The 18,083-nt window shown below is 37.4% G+C and overlaps 1 protein-coding gene across 1 annotated transcript in view; it reads right to left on the bottom strand.

The window, feature by feature from the left end:
• The window catches only part of LOC113051661 (receptor-type tyrosine-protein phosphatase N2-like), a 171,054-nt gene that overhangs the window by 54,505 nt on the left and 98,466 nt on the right, over positions 1-18,083 (bottom strand). Inside the window, exon 12 of the mRNA XM_026215585.1 lies at positions 8,342-8,406. Coding sequence (XP_026071370.1) covers positions 8,342-8,406 — 65 coding nt within the window. The remainder of the gene's footprint in view (positions 1-8,341; positions 8,407-18,083) is intronic.

The raw sequence follows: 18,083 nt of genomic DNA, 5'->3' as shown, positions 1-18,083 counted from the left end.
TGGTTTATTTTAACAATTTGGTGAACTGGTTCAAAAAGATCTGGTTAGATCGAATGATTCGTTCACGAACCGGATATCACAAACCGCTTTGTTTTGAACTCTCTCTCACAACATACACAGAAGAGAAGACAATGCTGAATATAGTCGTAGTTTTTGCTATTTTTGGACCAAAATGTATTTTCGATGCTTCAAAAAATCCTAACTGACCCTCTGATGTCACATGGACTACTCTGAAGATGTTTTTCGTACCTTTCTGGACATGGACAGTATACCGTTCACACAGCTTCAATGGAGGGAACGAGAGCTCTCGGACTAAATCTAAAATATCTTAAACTGTGTTCCAAAGATAAACGGAGGTCTTACAGGTTTGGAACGACATGAGGGTGAGTCATTAATGACATAATTTTCCTTTTTGGGTGAACTATCCCTTTAAGCATAATGCAATGTGAGCCTGTTAGGAAATGGTTTAAATTTTTCAATTTGTATAGTGTATTTTTCAAAACATTGTTCCTAAGCAGCTTTAGTGCCTTCCAAGTCCTACAGTAATCAAGTTAAAGGTGATCATAGCAAGGAAAAACTATTGAAGAAGATCTAATCAGAATCAGACTAACCGCCTCCTCAAGCTGGCACATTTTTAAATAAGTTATGAACCATTAAATGTACAATACATAGTGTAATAACAAATAACAAGTTTCACAATTATGTTTTGTCATAAAATTTTCAACTGAGCAAGGCATCCATCATAAATTCACATGCAAGACCGGAAATAATTAGGTAAATATTGATACTTTTTTTCTCTTGTACAATGGAAGCTCACACAGGCCTATTGTGCAGCTGCTTTTGACCTTCTAATCCTGAATCAATAATAATCTGATCATTCACCTGATTAGATTGAGGTGCTTTCATCTGTGCAGTTGTGATCTCCCTCACGTAAAGTGTACACAGCAAACTGATGTTCGATCTAACCACCAATGAAGCCCCATATTATTCATTTATGCCACCGCTCAGTGGACACGAAGGCCATATTTGTAGGCCTTCAATAAAACAAATATTAGTGTTGCCATGGTGATCTCAACTTTGTCTTTTCCTTTATATGTGGCTGATTAACACCTTCAAGGTCATTTCTAATCAGGCAAAGAAATGTATCAAATATTCCTTTGATCCAAATGTATGTACATTTCAGCAAATTCCACAGATTGAGCTCAGTCTTGCAAACACCTTTTATGTAAATACAATTGTGAATATCACATTCTGAGCAATAAATATAAAAAAAGTGTGCATATATATATATATATATATATATATATATATATATATATATATATATATATATATATAAAACAATTGTCTTATAATTTAATGTTAGATCATCACCACACTCAACTGCTTGAATAAAATAAAGCATCAAATGAGTGAGAATAGCTGAAAAGACAAACCAAGGATGAATGCCTTTGTCTGACTTGGTATTCCTTTTTGTTAGTATTCCTAAGCCTCCTGACAGTCTAATATCTGACACACGTGTGACTCTAAGAAGCCTCTTAATGAGCCATGAGTGCGAATGGGGATTTTCACGGAAACCCCATTTACATATCACAAAAGAAACACCAATATGTTCCCCCAAAGACTTCTCAAGTGCTGCGGTAAAACATCAGCTTACACACCAACTGTAGAGCGGTTATATTAACCGCTGTCTGGAAGTGCTAGACGTGTGAGGCATTTTCAGGTTTCAATTCAATGCCTTAATTACAGTATTAGAAAGAGCAAGAATGGCAAGAATTGACAAGAATGGACAGCAATAAAACATCCTGAACAATACTAAGCCGAATTATAGCATAACGTTGTATTTGGTTGAATTTTTGTAGCTCACAATAGTTCACAAGTGTTTAATTGCCACTGAGCTTTTTCTGTGGAACTGAGATGTGGGTGCATATTACATTTGCGCATGTGACAGCATGTCACATATGTAACATGAAGTGTAACACTAGCAGGGCAAGGCAGGCAAAAATCTGAAAGGAAGGTCTGGTGAAGAGGCCTGGATCTGTGAACTTACTGGAGAAAGCTCTTCCTGTTTCTTCACCTGCAAGATGTGATTTGACAGCAAATCCCTTCCTTGGCATGTCACAGTATTATATGCTAATGTTTATTTCCAATGCATCAAATTCTACTCTCTTGTTGGGTTGGGGGAGGGAGAGAAGGGACGCTAAAGATAAAGTCAGTGCAGGGATGGTGAAAGACTCTGGGAAGGCTCTCTGAGGTTTTGCTTGCATACATATAAAAATACACACCAACACTCTCTTTTTGATGTTTCAATGAAATGCGTACCCTAAAAACTCCTTTAATAAATGTTTGCCTATATGTTGTCTTTTTATGAATTTACATATTTAAATATTATTTTTTACACCTGTTAATAATTATAGATTTTTCATGTTTCAGTTCATTTAGCATTTTGTCTTCAATCTTTTATTTATTTATTGTCTGTGGTTGTATTTATGGTTACCTGCCAAGCTCCCATTCTACAACGAGAATTTGAATTTAAATGACCTACCTGGTTAAATTAAGGGTAAATAACTGAAAGTAAATAAGCAGACAATGTTTACAAGCCTTTCACTAAGACTATTCTACAAAAACAGGCATGTAGACATGCTTAATTTTCTCCATAAAAGGTATATACACATACACACACACACACACACACACACACACACCACAGGTAAATCAGTTGAGATTCCTGCCTGTCATAGATGATTTTCTGCTCCTTCCTGCATTATCTGTTGAAGTGGTGCTTGGAGAATTCTGCTGCTAATGGCTGCATCCATGCATAAACAACCTGAAATAATTCCTGCCCCAATTTATTCACAAACTCAGTCAGATGTATTATTTGTCAGGATCTGCCTCCCGCTAATAAAGTAGCCAACAGCAGTGGCTCATACATTCACATCCTTCCCTTTACCTGCTCTTGTGCCAGATGCAATCACAGCCCATCCCTCCTAGAAAAGCTTCTAAACTTTTCTTTCAGCACTTCACTGACCATTACATGTACACCATTCTCAAACACATCTCTTGTCCTCTAAAATACTTCCCTTGTCCTTCCCCAATCATCCAGTTTCTTGACAAGTGCATCAAATGCCCCATCAAAGTAGCCTACAGAATCTCCAAATCTAAAAAAAAAATGTCTGAGATATCTGATAGCAAAAATTACAGGCCATTATTTTTTCTTTTCTTTTTGTGTCCTCTCACCCCAAACAGCCTGCTTTATATTTGTATAATTATCTTTAATATCTTTCATATATTAATAATATATTGATTAATACCTTTGCATTGAGTATTAAACCCTAACAATGGATATTTCTTTCACAACATTTATTAATCTACGTTCATTTTAATAAAAAAAAAAAATACAACATCTTTCGTTGTTAACTGATGTTCATTCCTAAGTTTATTTAATTATTTATAGTTGATCCATTGCTTAAATATATATATATATATATATATATATATATATATATATATATATATATATATATATATATATATATGCATTGTGATCAATAAATGTTATAAAGATTTTGTTCATTATTAGTTCAAGTTAGCTTTGTCATAAATTAATGTTAACAAATTGAATCTTGATTTCCTGCAAAAATTTTATCTTGAGGCTTTTGGGCAGACAAAAACACATGGCTGGTTTTGGGTGATGATGGACGTTCTCCTTCCATCACCTCTCTACACCTGGATGTCTCCCACACTTCCCACCAACTGCTGGCAAAGACTGTGAGTGAACGATAGGCCTGTGCAGCTGACAGAGAGTGTTGGGGATTTAGTCGCTATGGAAACACCTATCATAGCTGACGTGGGGTGGCAGAGTCACTGTCGCTATGACAACTGGGCCAGCTGACATACAGGTGGTCAGGGGGTGGGTGACATCACCAGGTGCTGTGTGCCCCCCGTGACCTCTGGCTGTGATAGAAGGACGAAAACATTTCATGCTTTTCCTTTAGCCTTTTATGAGCTATGTACTGTGTATCTCCTTCACGTTCCCACTCTCATATCCCGGTCGTCTTGCTCTGCCTATTTCTCATTCCCTTTTATTTTTATCCTTTGTGCATAACCCTGTGTTTCTTCCTCCCTTAAACACCCATCCTCTCTCTCTCTCTCTCTGTCCTTTTTTGTCTTTTAATCAGAGAAGGAGCTATAAAGAGGTTCATCTTTTAACAGGGAGCAAGATATGATATACTGGCCAGCAAATTAGTTCATTAAAACATTAATCAACACATTTATCAACTATCAACTGAAAAAAGAATTCTTCCCCTTCCCTGCTTCCATCACACACTTTTTTTTGTCTCCCTCATCTCTACCAGATTTCACAAATATTCAGTACATATATTAATATGAAAAATCTTTATTGTCACCCTTTGTATTGCTTCTGTGTGCATTAAAAAACAAAACACCTAGGTCCAAATATCAAAACAACAGAGCTCTACATGCAGGAGCTCTATATGACATTCAGACATCACATCAAATAATCATGTCTTCGTTTTAAATGTTGCATGTGCCCACATGGAGGTGCGACCTGTGGAATGCCTATCGATCCTCCCTCCTTATCTCTGTGACATTTCCTTACCTCAGTCTACATCTACCACTGTCATATCAGATCTCTAGCTAAGCACTTCTGCCATTACTTTAGCAGAGGGAAACAGAGAGAGATTTCATTCATGCGTGAGGTGAGAGGAATCCTATGACTTGGTTGGTCCCCATGGGACGACGTTTTTATTTTCATTTCTTTTCTTTCTTTCTTTTTTCTTTTTCTAGATCAGTCATGCCCCTTTAAGATCTGCTTATGATCCTTTTCCTCTGTCCTACAAGTATACCCATCTATTTCTCCTTATGCCTTTCATAACCTTTGTTAGTTCACCTTCTGTCACACATAGGTGAAACACACACAGTCATATGCACAGCTCTGCATGGCTTTTTATTTTATTCAGCGCCATCTGAGCACATTCAAACAGCTGAGATAATTTCTCTTTCCCTTCCAGTAGAGAGTCCTGTACCCCCGCCGACCCCTGCACAGCAGTCGTGATTAAGGCTAATTACCGACAAAACGGGCCAAGATGACAAACTTTAGACAGCAGCCCTGTACTCATGCAGCATGGTGGAAATGACTATCAGAGGTGTTTGAGCAGACAGAATGAGAAAGAGAGGGCCAAAAAAAAACTAAAGCGCTGTAATGAGAGCTCTGGGTTAAAAAGAAAGAAGAAGAAGAAAAAGAAAAAACATCGCTGTTTAAATCTGATTTTAAAAAGGGTCAGTATGGATGTTAAAAATGACCAGCAGCTCAATCTCATTGTTAATTACTCTTCATTTTTATAAACAAAATAATATGTTGTCAGTCTGTTCTGTAAAATGTATGCACTCATGAACAGTTTGCAAACATAGTTCTCAAGTATGCGCACACCAGTAAAGAATAAAAGCTGTTTCATGACCCTGTCAAATTCAAATAATAATATGGATGACAGTTTCTACTACCAACCCAGCAGTTAAAGTGGATGAAAAGAGAATGGACGAGACTGAAGAAGCGTAGCTTGTTTTGCGATGTATTCTTCTCTTTGCTTGTTTGTGGCACACATACTGAGGTCTTATGGTCACATTCTCTATTGGAAAGCTAATTTGGACCAGGTTCATAAAGGCTGCCGGCACATCAATACCCTACTTGATTACATTCTCACCTCCGCTGAGAGGCCTCGATGAATATTTATCGATGTGGATGCACACGCACCCTCTCCTTTCATCACATCCGTCCACTGCCCCTCAAAACCTTCTTCACTTAATTTCTTTATGAATATTAAAGGATGCATTATGTCAGCTCACAGACTGACAGCACTTGAGCCAATCCTGTTATTGTTTTAGCGAGATGGCTGCATCTCTTGCTAATGTGTCAAAAAACATGCATCCCTTTATTTATTTATTTATTTTCCTCTTTCTATTGTTGTGTTTGTCTTATGTTGGCATGGAGACAACCGTAAGTGGATCGGAAAACAATTTGTGGAGGTGGGAGGATGGGTTATCAAAGTGCTGCGTTCAATAGGAATATGCTTGACGTTAATTCTTGGCAAACAATCAATGCCTGGATTTTCATGTAATGGAAGCGTCGTGGCAAACAGCAGAGGGAAGGAAACTTGAAAATTAAAAACATCTATCTCAGTGATTGTCCAAAGTCACACACACACACACACACAAAAGAAAATGTTCACATTTGACAACACATGCAAATCATCAAAAATATTCCAACATTTTCTAAAAACGCATTCCAAGAAAATATTTTTAAACTGCTTCCTGCAAATCACTTACTGTCATGTGCTGTGGATGATTAAAACACAACATTATATTCTATATACTGTGGATGAATGCAACTTGTTTTCACTGCAGTCCAAGGCTACCGGCGTCAGCTGCTTACGTTTATTTTATTTGTACAAAAAAACGACCATTATGCTGCTTGATGTTGAAAACTGTTTTTTGTTATAATATTATTTTCATTTATTATTGTAATCATAAACAACCGGGTTTGCAGTGAAAATAGGCTTGATGTTTACTGCACTTTATTGTTCTTCTAGTTATTTATATAGCTTGTTTCCTAATCTAGATTTCTAAACCTGACAATGAATAATATGAGTTTGTGACTAATTGCTTATGTTCCTCTATTTTAAGTACCTTTGCAGCTAATGAGTCGGAAGTCTCAAATATTGGCGGTTGGCGGTTCAGTGCCTTGCTCAAGTGCACCTCCCTGAGAATCGAACCCGCAGTCCGACTCTCTAACCATTAGGTCACGACTGCCCCATGAAGTGGATTCTAAATAATTCCATGTCTCTTGTACTTCTCTGACAAATAAGTGACGTGACATTCAGCCAAGTATGGTGACCCATACTCAGAATTTGTGCTCTGCATTTAACCCATCTGAAGTGCACACACACAGAGCAGTGAACACACACACACACACACACACACACACACACACACTGTGAACACACACCCGGAGCAGTGGGCAGCTGCGGTGCCCGGGCAGCAGTTGGGGGTTCGGTGCCTTGCTCAAGGGCACCTAAGTCGTGGTATTGAAGGTAAAATGTGTATTCATTTTATACCACACAAAAGTTCCATCATTTATATTAGTTTAATAAATATTAATTTACTGAATTCATCATGAAATCATCATCAAAAATTTAGTATTCATTACACCTCCCATTCTGACAGTGTTCTAACAGGCGATTTTGCATCAATGCAGTTGTTAAGCAGTGCTCAATGGGTCGCTGAAGATCTACCAACAAAACAACACAGACTTAAGGGCATGTGGGGGTGAGATCAAATGTCCCAGGATAAGAACAGACTCATTCACTCAGTGTTCCTTTAAATTCAGAGAACAATACAAGGATATCCTCTCTGATTATTATCCCCAAAACCATCTTTAATCTAAGATAATCTACCCATGTTGTGTACCTGTGCAGTATAGTTAGTTTTAAATGGTTTCATGTTTCATGCAGAACAGCACTTTTAGTGCTAGTTTCTAGTGAAACTGCCAAATTTCTGTGTTAGGCAATAGTCTCAAACATCTCTTTCCATGTATTTGATTGAGATAACTAATAACCATCTGTCCCTCCATCCTCTCTCTCTCTCTCTCTCTCTCTCTCTCTCTCTGTTGTATGGCCGTTTTGATTGACAGAGTATATTTGGCATGTTGCCTCTGCAGCAGAGAGCGAATTGAATCAGTGACATAAAGAGCCGCTTAGCTCTTTTTAATGGCAATCACAGACATACAGTACACATACACATACACCCTTATGCACACATACACACACACACACACACACACACACACACACACACACACAATATATATATATATATATATATATATATATATATATATATATATATAGCACATAATCACAGAAGGAGGTTTAATGATGTATCCTCATTCCTTCGGGTGTAAGATGTTGGATAACCAAACAGTTGTTGGTCTCTACTGACTTCCTTAGTATGGAAAAAAGATACTACTAAAAACGTGCTTCTTTTGTGTTTTAGAAGAAAGAAATTCACACAGCACCTTGAGAGTAAATGACAGAATTTTCATTTTTGGGGGAACTATCCATTTAATGCTTGGTGGTGCTGTTGCTAATCCATGACATTTCATTCTAAAATTCGATATGTACACCATCTATAAAAGAATGCTAAGTGAAGGGACAGATTCTGTGAGTAAAACACTTTCAATAAGGGGTTGCACTCTGGGAAAGGAGGATGTCATCATTGGTGAGGGAGGAAGAGGGGAGAGAAAGAAGACTCCTTTCCTCTGACTTACATCACTCAGTCCAGCTTCAAGTATCTGAAGACCACTCTCCTTCTCCAGCTGTCCTTTCTGCTCAACTGTCAAAGAGAAAAAGGGGACTGAGTGAGAGCACATCAGAGGGTATATAGCGTGTCATCAGTGCTGAGATGGAGGTGTGTGTGATAGGTGTGCTTGACCTCATCTGACTGAGTTTTGGGAAGTCTGTTGTTTGAAAATTACTTTCTACATTAGAAAACACTGAAATACTATGATATGAAATGACAAATATCTGCAAGCAACAATCAAGAGAGTCTGAGGAAAATGATAAGAGGGTGTGTAACATGCTCTTCAGGATTATTAGCACTAAAACATGATTTTAGTATGTTTACAGACTTCAGTATATTGCTCCACGGAGACTGACATCTTCAAAAATACACCAAGCTTGCGAGTAAAAACATTTATCCTACTGTGTGAATCTGAGAGCAGTGGTTAAAAAAAGAGAACTTTGTGGTTGCAATAACTGAATTTACTTAGACCGTTGTGGATGTTTTGAGCTGATGGATCAGAATTCCAGACCTTTTTTCAGTATGTGACTATTTTTAAAGCTTTGAGAGCTTTTGTATTTTATAAAAGGTCCAAAAATATGACACCCTGTGTGTGGGCTCTATATTTTTATTTGCAGGTAACAATTTGTCTTTGACTAAGTGGTTGTGTGAGATGATAAGATATATCTGTTCTTTGGTAACTTCTGAGAACACTAAAATCAGTGGTTCCTTTCAATAATATTGTTACATGTTTAATCCTTAAACACATAAGGTTAGCCATTTCAAGTGGCATGTCAAGTGCTGCATCTGCAGGCAAGAGAGAGACAGTAAAGAATCATGATGTGTTACATATCAGCCATTTTCCATTTGGCCTGAAGTAAGGTTTGCTTACAGCCCTTGCAAAGCAATTCAAATATTACTCTAATCAAAACAAACCCACAAAAAATCAGCCTGAAGGTCAGCAATGAGTAGATTTAACAAAACACTCGTTGATGTCATGAAGCTATTTTCATTTAGTGGCACCAAAATCAGTAACTTTAATGATGAAATTCTATATTTTTAAATGAATACTCTGAAACACTGCCAAGTTAATAACTGAGAAAAATACTAATGAGGAAATTCTAATATTATCCTCTTTTCCGGTGCTCTGTCTTTTTTGTCAAAAAACAAAACATACTGCACTTTCAGCAACAAATAGGGCATCAGATATGTTCATTACACGAGGTGGGCATAATCTCAGTCATTTACTGATCTAAATGTGCGAACAATTACCTGCCATGTTCTATAAGCCATGAAGGAACATAGCACAACAAAAGTGTGAGAGTGTGTACATTCTAACACTGAATGTGGATTTAAGCATATTTTACAATGATAGAATCAAACAAAATGCATTAGCTAAAAAAAAAAAAAAGCTTAGCATATAAGATGAAACACTTTCTCCTACTTTGATTCTCAGGCAAGTTGCTCTTTTCAAGCACAGCTTTGATAGTGCATTTAGAGAGAGAGGGGGTGAATTAAAAGGCTTTTTACAGATTACACAGAAGGGAAAATAATTATACAGTGTGGAATTATAATTGACTTTGTTTACGTTGCTGGAGCAGGAACGACAGAGTGAGGGAGCAGGGTTAAGAGGCAGTACTGAGATAGTGGAGAGAGAGAGAGAAAGATATGTAAGAAAAACAGACCGTCAAACACGCAGGAAGATAAAGCAAGAAAAGTGTGAAAATAAAATGGCAATGTAAGGAAGCCAAGGTGAAGAATCTGGACAGAAAAGAGAAAGGGGAAACATTCTGAAGAAATACCGAGCAGAATCAGTTGAGCAAAAAGAAAAAAGAGAGAGAAAGTCTTCTTTAAGTGCCCCCAGATGACGTCTATGCCAATGACACCAGCTAAGTTGGTCTCCGGAGCTGGTCTTGTCTGCTGGAGATTCTTTAATTAGGATTTTAATCTATCCAAGCCCATTCCTCTCGCCGTACACTCTTAAAGCTACATTCCATTTGATTAAGCACGATGCCTCAGAACAATCAACAAACGACCCATCTCTCTTTCCATCACCGTCTGTCTGTCTTTCACTCATGAAAGAACTCCTTCTCCCACTCTCCCGCCTGAGACAGCATTAAAGCCTGGTCTCTATAAACAGGTGTATGTTTGTGTGTGATGGAACAAGAATGAGGGAGTGTGTGAACTAAAGTGCTGCTGCTGTGGTTGAGAGAAAATGAAAGACACTTTTTTTAGTGTCTGGGTCTCAAATACAGCTGAGCTATTCTGCACCAAAATATCACTTCTTGAGACAGAGATCATCCAAGCCCACTAAACATCTATCACTGCCACATATACACAATGTTTTGTTGTACAGGCACGGAAATAGAGGCAGCAAATATTCTCTCCGCTATAAAAACAACAATAACAATAATAACTTCACCCCTAAACTAAAAAATGTCCAAACAAGAGTCATGTGATGAAAAAAAAAAAAAAAATCCAGAAAATTAAACCATAAAACAGGAACTGGTCACACGGAGAAAGACCCATGCAGACCCTATTGACTGTGTCAAGGTCAAAGTCTCACAATATCACATAACCTTTTTTAAAAAATTTTTTAAATCAAAATGAATTAAATTCTGGTTTTAAAAAAGTATCTTAGAAATCTTTTAATTTCACTATTTGACATCTTTCAAGTATATTTTTGTTGTTGTTTTTAAATTTAACATGAAAAAAAAAAACATGACTACAAAGATTATATTTCTAAGCATGTGTTTTAGGCATTTTAAGATTTTTTTTTAAGGAGATTTAAAAATAATAATAATAATCCTTTTCTTTATTATGGCCAATCTTATGTCACTGACCAATTTTTTTTAATGAAGTACCTAGGTAATAATTAATAATTTAAAGTAATCTAACTAAATCATACATATTTCAGTTTTCCACCTAGGAATTAAGACTATATTCACATATGGAATACAAGTAGAAATACTATGCCACTATCCATGATTTGTTAATATGTTTTTCTCCAGAGTACCGAAGAAATGCTAAATAAGAGCAAATGCAACCATGTTAACAAACATGCCTTCTCACATCACATATTCACACGAGGGACTAAATCTCACTCTCACCTGTGCTGAGCTTTGACCCACTCTTGCAAATGAAGCTGCACCCAGGTTAACCTTGTGTCACAGCCAATCCCCAGAACCCCTCAGAGTCTCCATTTATTAGAGCTTAGAGACTGTGGAGGCCTCCACCATCCACTTTGCACTCAGGCCTGTCTGCAGCCACTTTAAATGTAAATGAAAGGCTGGGGACAGAGTCAGGAAGCCTGAGCATTTCTCAGGGGAAAGGGACTGCATGAGGGTAAGATGCCCTGCTTTTGAAAAAGAAAAAAAAGAAAGAAATTGCCTCATGAAGGTTTGTGTTTTGTTGCATTTAGGACTGTATGCTGGATTTGGATGAGGTTCAAAGGTAATGAAAGATAAACAGAGAAAAGATCTGTCCACAGATGATTAAAGAAAATAGCAGCCAAACAATCATGGTGGTCTTGAAAAGCTGCCATGAAGAGCAAATAATGAGGCCTTTAAAAATGAAACATATTTTCATCAGATATCATACATGACATTTGTCATATTGACAAATAAAAATATAGTGAATAACATAAGCCCATTTCAGTGCAATTGTGACTTACAATCTGTTTCACACACACACACACACACTTGTTTTTGTGAAAAGTGGGGACATCCCATAGGCGTAATGGATTTTATACTGTACAAACTGTATATTCTATGGCCCTTCACCAACCCTACACCTAACCCTAACCCTCACAGGGAACTTTGTGCATTTTTACTTTCTCCCAAAAACTCATTCTGTATGGTTAATAAGCATTTTTAAAAATGGGGACATGGGTTATGTCCTCATATGGCACCCTCTCCTTGTAATACCTGTGTCATACCCATGTCATTATACAGAGTTGTGTCCTAATATGTCACACACACACACACACACACACACACATACAAACACATTCTGGAAGCTTCATATTTCTGCTTTTGTAAAAAAATGTCTTGACATTCCAAATTATTCATGACAGCCCATGAAAACGTGTGTCAGGCTTAATTTTCAAGTTGTTTTTCAACTGGCTTTAATTGGCTATTGTATCAGTCACTACGCTTTTATTCCAGATATGCATTTCTTAATGTACCAGCTGTTCCAACACCTCAGTTATACTAATATATCACCTTTTTGAAAGTCTTGACTTTGGAATTTGTAGTCCACTTTAAACAGAAAGTTGAGAATGACAGTAAATAAAAGTCAACAGATCCATTTGACCTGATAAAGACTGGACTTTGAATATATTTACAGTGCTTGTCTGATTAATTAACTTTGATCACTTTTGGTTTCATACTAAGTTCTAGTATGAAAGCATTTATAGTTGTGTATGTTAAATATACTGATGGCAATGGCATATTCAAAAAGCACTTTACTATAATGTCATAATTTTATGCAATCATATTTTTTAAAGAATACATTTTGCAACATTAATTTTATTTATCATCATCCTATACTGAGGCCTGTGTGCATCTATTTCATTTTACATAGGAGAGAAATAGTGATTGAGACATTGTGTATGAAATGAGGACCATCCCATTATGTCTTCCCCCGATCTGTTTGCAAAAATATGATGCCGTTTGAGGATGAAAGAAAAAAGCATTTTCTATAAAGTGCTCATGGATCTTTTAATATCACATCTTCATCTCATCACCCACGTTCCTCTTCTCACCTATTCACCCAATCAATCCATCCCTCTCCATTGCTGCCAATGAAAATGGCTGCAAGCAAAGAGATGATGACAAGTGCTCGCCCGATGTGGCTATATCCGTTATCGAGCAATCACTCGAGAATTAGAGCAGATATCATGACAGATGCCAAACCCTCCACATATGAAGCCTGTCTATACATATCTATCACAGAGAATGAGAGAAGAACAAAACGATAGATACAGAAAGAGAGATGGGATATTTGAGGGATGCTTGTTTTTCAGGAAGACGGGCAGAAAATATTTAGCAAATGTCATTCAATCAGCAGACAGAATTTCATCAGCTAGGAGTTAATAAGCAAAAAATGCAGATGCTAAAAGTGAACAGCACGGGATGGAGTAGACCACAATCCTTGCTAAAAATTCAAGAAATCTCATTAAAACAGATCGTGTGAATTAAAATTATGCAACAAGCCACGGGAGGATATGTGTTACAGTGATTTATCACTTTTGTTCTTTTATTCATGGTAAAATTACATGGTCTTTAGTGCTTAATAGCAAAATGTAGCCTGATCTCACTGTTCATAGGTGGAAATGCACAATAACAAACAATGTCACAATATTGACAACATATAAAATCCACATAAATATATGTGAATTTTATAATTTTATAAATATATTCACATACTGTAGTTACATTTGACTATTTTCTATTAATCCTTAATTAATGCCAGAAAGGATCTGGGGTGAGTTTCCCATACAACGATGTAACTCGCTGATTAACCGCCATGGTACGATGCATTGTTGTTGAAACAAACTAGGTAGCTATGACTGTTTCCTGAACATGGTCACACCTCCGTCGTTTTAACCACATTAGTTCAACAACATAGGGCAACATTGTTAATGACGTCACAAACATAGGGTGGAGAAATAACTTCTGCTAATTAACCGATTAGACATCTCTAAGATGCTGCTGTATTTAACATGGCACCTGATGACTAATTAACTGTTTTTTTTCCTGTCATTTTGCTTTATTTGATGTTTGATTCATCGGGGGTTCCCTCTTACGTCATACTCCGGGGTTTCCTTAGGTATTTGTGCACATGCGCACTCTTTAAAAAGTGATTTTAGAGGATTCGAAAACACACACAGATTAAAATTTATTTATTTTTAGATAGAATGTAATATATAGATTGCACTGCATGTTAGCTTACTTACTGTGCCCAAGATCATATTTATTTAAGCCTTGCTAACAAGAAACTAACTAACTACAGGTCAAGAGCTGTAGTTCCTACCACGCAAGTTTCCGACGCTGTTTGCGAATGTTCATTTGAACTATGGTTTCGGGAAACACAGAATCGTTGAACTATGTGGGTAATGACGAAACTTGCGACCATAGTTGGCTAACGATAATTTTGCCCATACAACAACGTAACTTGCTGATTAACCACCATAGTTCAGTGCATTGTTGAAACAAACTAGCTTGTTATGACTGCTTCCAGAACATGGTTGTATCTCCGTCGTTTGAACCATATTAGTTAAACAACATTGGGCCGTTGTTAACGACGTCACAAACATGTGGTGGAGGAATACATTCTGCTATTTAACTGATTAGATATCTCTAAGATGCTGAATGGTACCTGATGACTAATTAACTACTTTTTGTTCCCTGTCATTTTGCTTTTTTGGTGTTTGATTTAGTGGGTTTCCTCTTGCGTCATACACTGGGGTTCTCTTATTTACGTATTTATGCACATGCTCGCTTTTCAAAAACGATGCTTTTAGACAATCCACAAAAATACATAGATTAAAATCAAGCACAGCGTTAGTTCAGTCAGGCCACGGAGGCATAGGCTGCGACCAGCTGATGCGGTCAGTTATCAAATAGCTCCAATCAATACCATTCTTCTATTAGACACAGGATATATATATATGTGGCACTACTGCCTGGTCAGTATGCTCAAAAGGGCTCGCAAGGCTCAAACTGCTCGCAAGAGCTATCTCTCTCTCAGGAACTAATCAGATGGCGAATCTATCTCCATAGAAAGCATTAAATCTGTTTTTTTTTTTTTTTGACAGGATTCCACAGAGTATCTCACCAGATTTCAAGTTGTGAACTTAACCGAACTTGCCCGTGTTGTACTAATACGACTGACCCAACAACTTTACACGAGATCTGCTTCCCAGCTCGAAGAAACGAGATATTCAAGAAGAATCAAAGGCATTTTCACGAAGCTAAGCAAAGTTGATTTCTTTTTATTGCCTAGTGCTATTTTGGCGAAAATGCTTCAGACATTACTAATTGTCCAAAGCTATTTGTTCAGTTATGTTTGCTAGACATGCTATCATATTACCACACCAGTAACACTGCCAGTCAAATTGACCAACGAGCCTTGTTAATCTGTTGGTGCTTCAGGCTCATCTATTGGGGATGCTTTTATTAAACTTATCTGACTATTGCCATTTGCTGTTGCTCAAGCTAACTGGTGTATCGATAAAGTGCTTGATACTAAATGTAAAGATCTTAAATTTTATCAAAACTTGTATCAATGCTAAATGTTATCTGGACAAGCGCTAATGCTTTTGCCTAAATTGCCTAAAAAGAGAACACCATCTACAGGGGCCTGCTGTTCTATCCCTCAGCAAGGGACAAATGCCCCTCAAAAAGAAAATGGCATGCCGTTTTTTTTTTGCTGGAGAGAACACACTTGCTGCTATAACTACAGGGGCCTGCTGTTCTATCCCTCAGCGAGGGACGAACACCCCATCAAAAAGAAAGGGCCTGCTGTTTTCACCCTCTGGAGAGAACACCCTTGCTGCTATAACTACAGGGGTCTGCTGTTCTATACCTCACCAAGGGAAAAACACCCTTCAAAAAGAAAGGGACTGCTGTTTTCTCCCGCTGGAGAGAACACCCTTGCTGCTATAACTACAGGGGCCTGCTGTTCATCCCTCAGCAGGGGATAAACACCCCTCGCTATTTAAATTTAGAGAAGAGTCTGCTATTCTCTCCATCCTTTTGAGGGGAGAATACCCCTCTTTTAGCCAGTAGGCTTCATTTAGAATATCTCAATAACATTGTCTTTTCTCTTTTGCAGGAATGGAACACGGATGTTTTTGGGGGGTTCTTCAGGCAGTAATACCTCTCATTATGTTTGGGGGTTATTGTTTAAGCTCTTGTATGTTCAATTATTTTGGGAGCAAGAACACCCATAAGGAACCATACAGCCAAAGATAAATTGTGTTCAATAAACTCAAGTAACTTGCCAAAGTGGTCCTGTCTGAAATTGAGCCCAGCGTTAGTTCAGTCAGGCCACAGAGGCATAGACTGCAACCAGCTAATGTGGTCAGCTGTCTCTTTGTTTCAGAACACTAAGGCTTTCAAGTCCTGGTTGGCATGGAACTCAATGCTGAGAGACACTCATCCTCATAACCAAGCTACAGGATACAGTAGATGTCCCACTGCTACATCTACACGATTACCACTTTTTTCTTTTAAAGACATTATTAATTGTCTTAATTGTCATGTATTTCCAAGCAGATGGTTTCAGGGGTTAATGTTTAAGCTCTTGTATGTTCAATTATTTTGGGAGCATGAACCCCCATAAGGAACCATACCACAAAAGATAAATTGTGTTCAATAAACTCAAGTAACTTGCCAAAGAGGTCCTGTCTGAAATGCATTTATATTTAGATAGAATGGAATATATAGATTGTACTGCATGTTAGCTTGCTTATACCATAGACCATATTTATTTAAGCCCATATCCTCTTGCTAACAAGAAACTATGCTTCTAACCACGGCTCAAGCGCTGTAGTTCCAACCACATAAGTTTGCGACGCTGTATGCGAATGTTTGTTTGAACTATGGTTTCAGGAAACACTGAATCGTAAAACTATGTTGTTAATGATGGAACTTGCGAACATAGTTGTCTAACTATGCTTTTCGGGAAACGCACTCCTGGTTGATACTCCAACACAGTAGAATCGGGTGCTGCACCTGAACACTAGTTACCACCCGCAATAAAAATAAGAAATTGTGACAATGCAGTGTGTAGCCACAACTTGACGCACAAAATCATATCAGAGAAGATGACAGGCAAAAGCATGACACTCTACTAAGGGTGTGCACGATTATTTTCTATCTGCAGTAAGTATTCAAAATATAAAAACACTTTTCGAATTTTGCTAAAATGTTGCTTTGCTGGCTGTAAATGCAGTAAATCCCTGATAAATCCTGAGACAAAGTGTTTGAAACTCTAGGCTGTTTTTTTACGTTTTGTATAATTTTGGTTACAAAATCTCGCTACACTTGTATTTTGACTGAGATTAATTGCCAAATAAATAACCAATTTTTACTGACAGTAATTTTCTTTTTAATTTCTTTAGATATCACAATAATATTATTGTGAATTCCTTTGGTCACAGTGATGATGTGAAAAAATGGGACAACATAACAGCCCTAATATGCAATATGTATTTCCTAACAAGCAAATAAATAAGCTTTATGGTTTCTGAAAAAGACAATAACTTGCAACATTTATCACAGATGTGTGATTTTTAGTGCTGTAAAGTTGCTCCAAACATAATATATTAATCCAAGCAGTATTTAGACATTAAGACTATCTATTTCATAAACAGAAGAAAAACCACCGACATTGCAGGCAGATGTTCAGGAGTTGAATCCCCACCCTCTAAGCCCAAATAGGTGTGTTTACAGGCAAATCGTCTTAATTCAACCCTTTTATTCAACATGAAATGACGCTCTTGCTTCATTTGTATCATGGTCACAGGGCTTGTTGTGTCTCAGGAGGAAAAACAAACACAAATTCAAGCCGCTTTCCCCCCCACTCATTTTGAAAAGCGAGCAACCATCTCTCCTCCTGCAGTAAGGCATCTCGCCCTTGTATATTTCGTTGTTGATATGAAATTGTGCTGGTCTGCCTTTGATAAGCCTATGAGATGGAATCAAAGCAAGAAACCTTCTGCT

This window comes from Carassius auratus, chromosome 32, assembly GCF_003368295.1.
Source record: "Carassius auratus strain Wakin chromosome 32, ASM336829v1, whole genome shotgun sequence".
NCBI lineage: Eukaryota > Metazoa > Chordata > Actinopteri > Cypriniformes > Cyprinidae > Carassius > Carassius auratus.
Note: the sequence above shows the minus strand (reverse complement) of the source record. Positions and strands in the feature narration are given on the sequence as shown.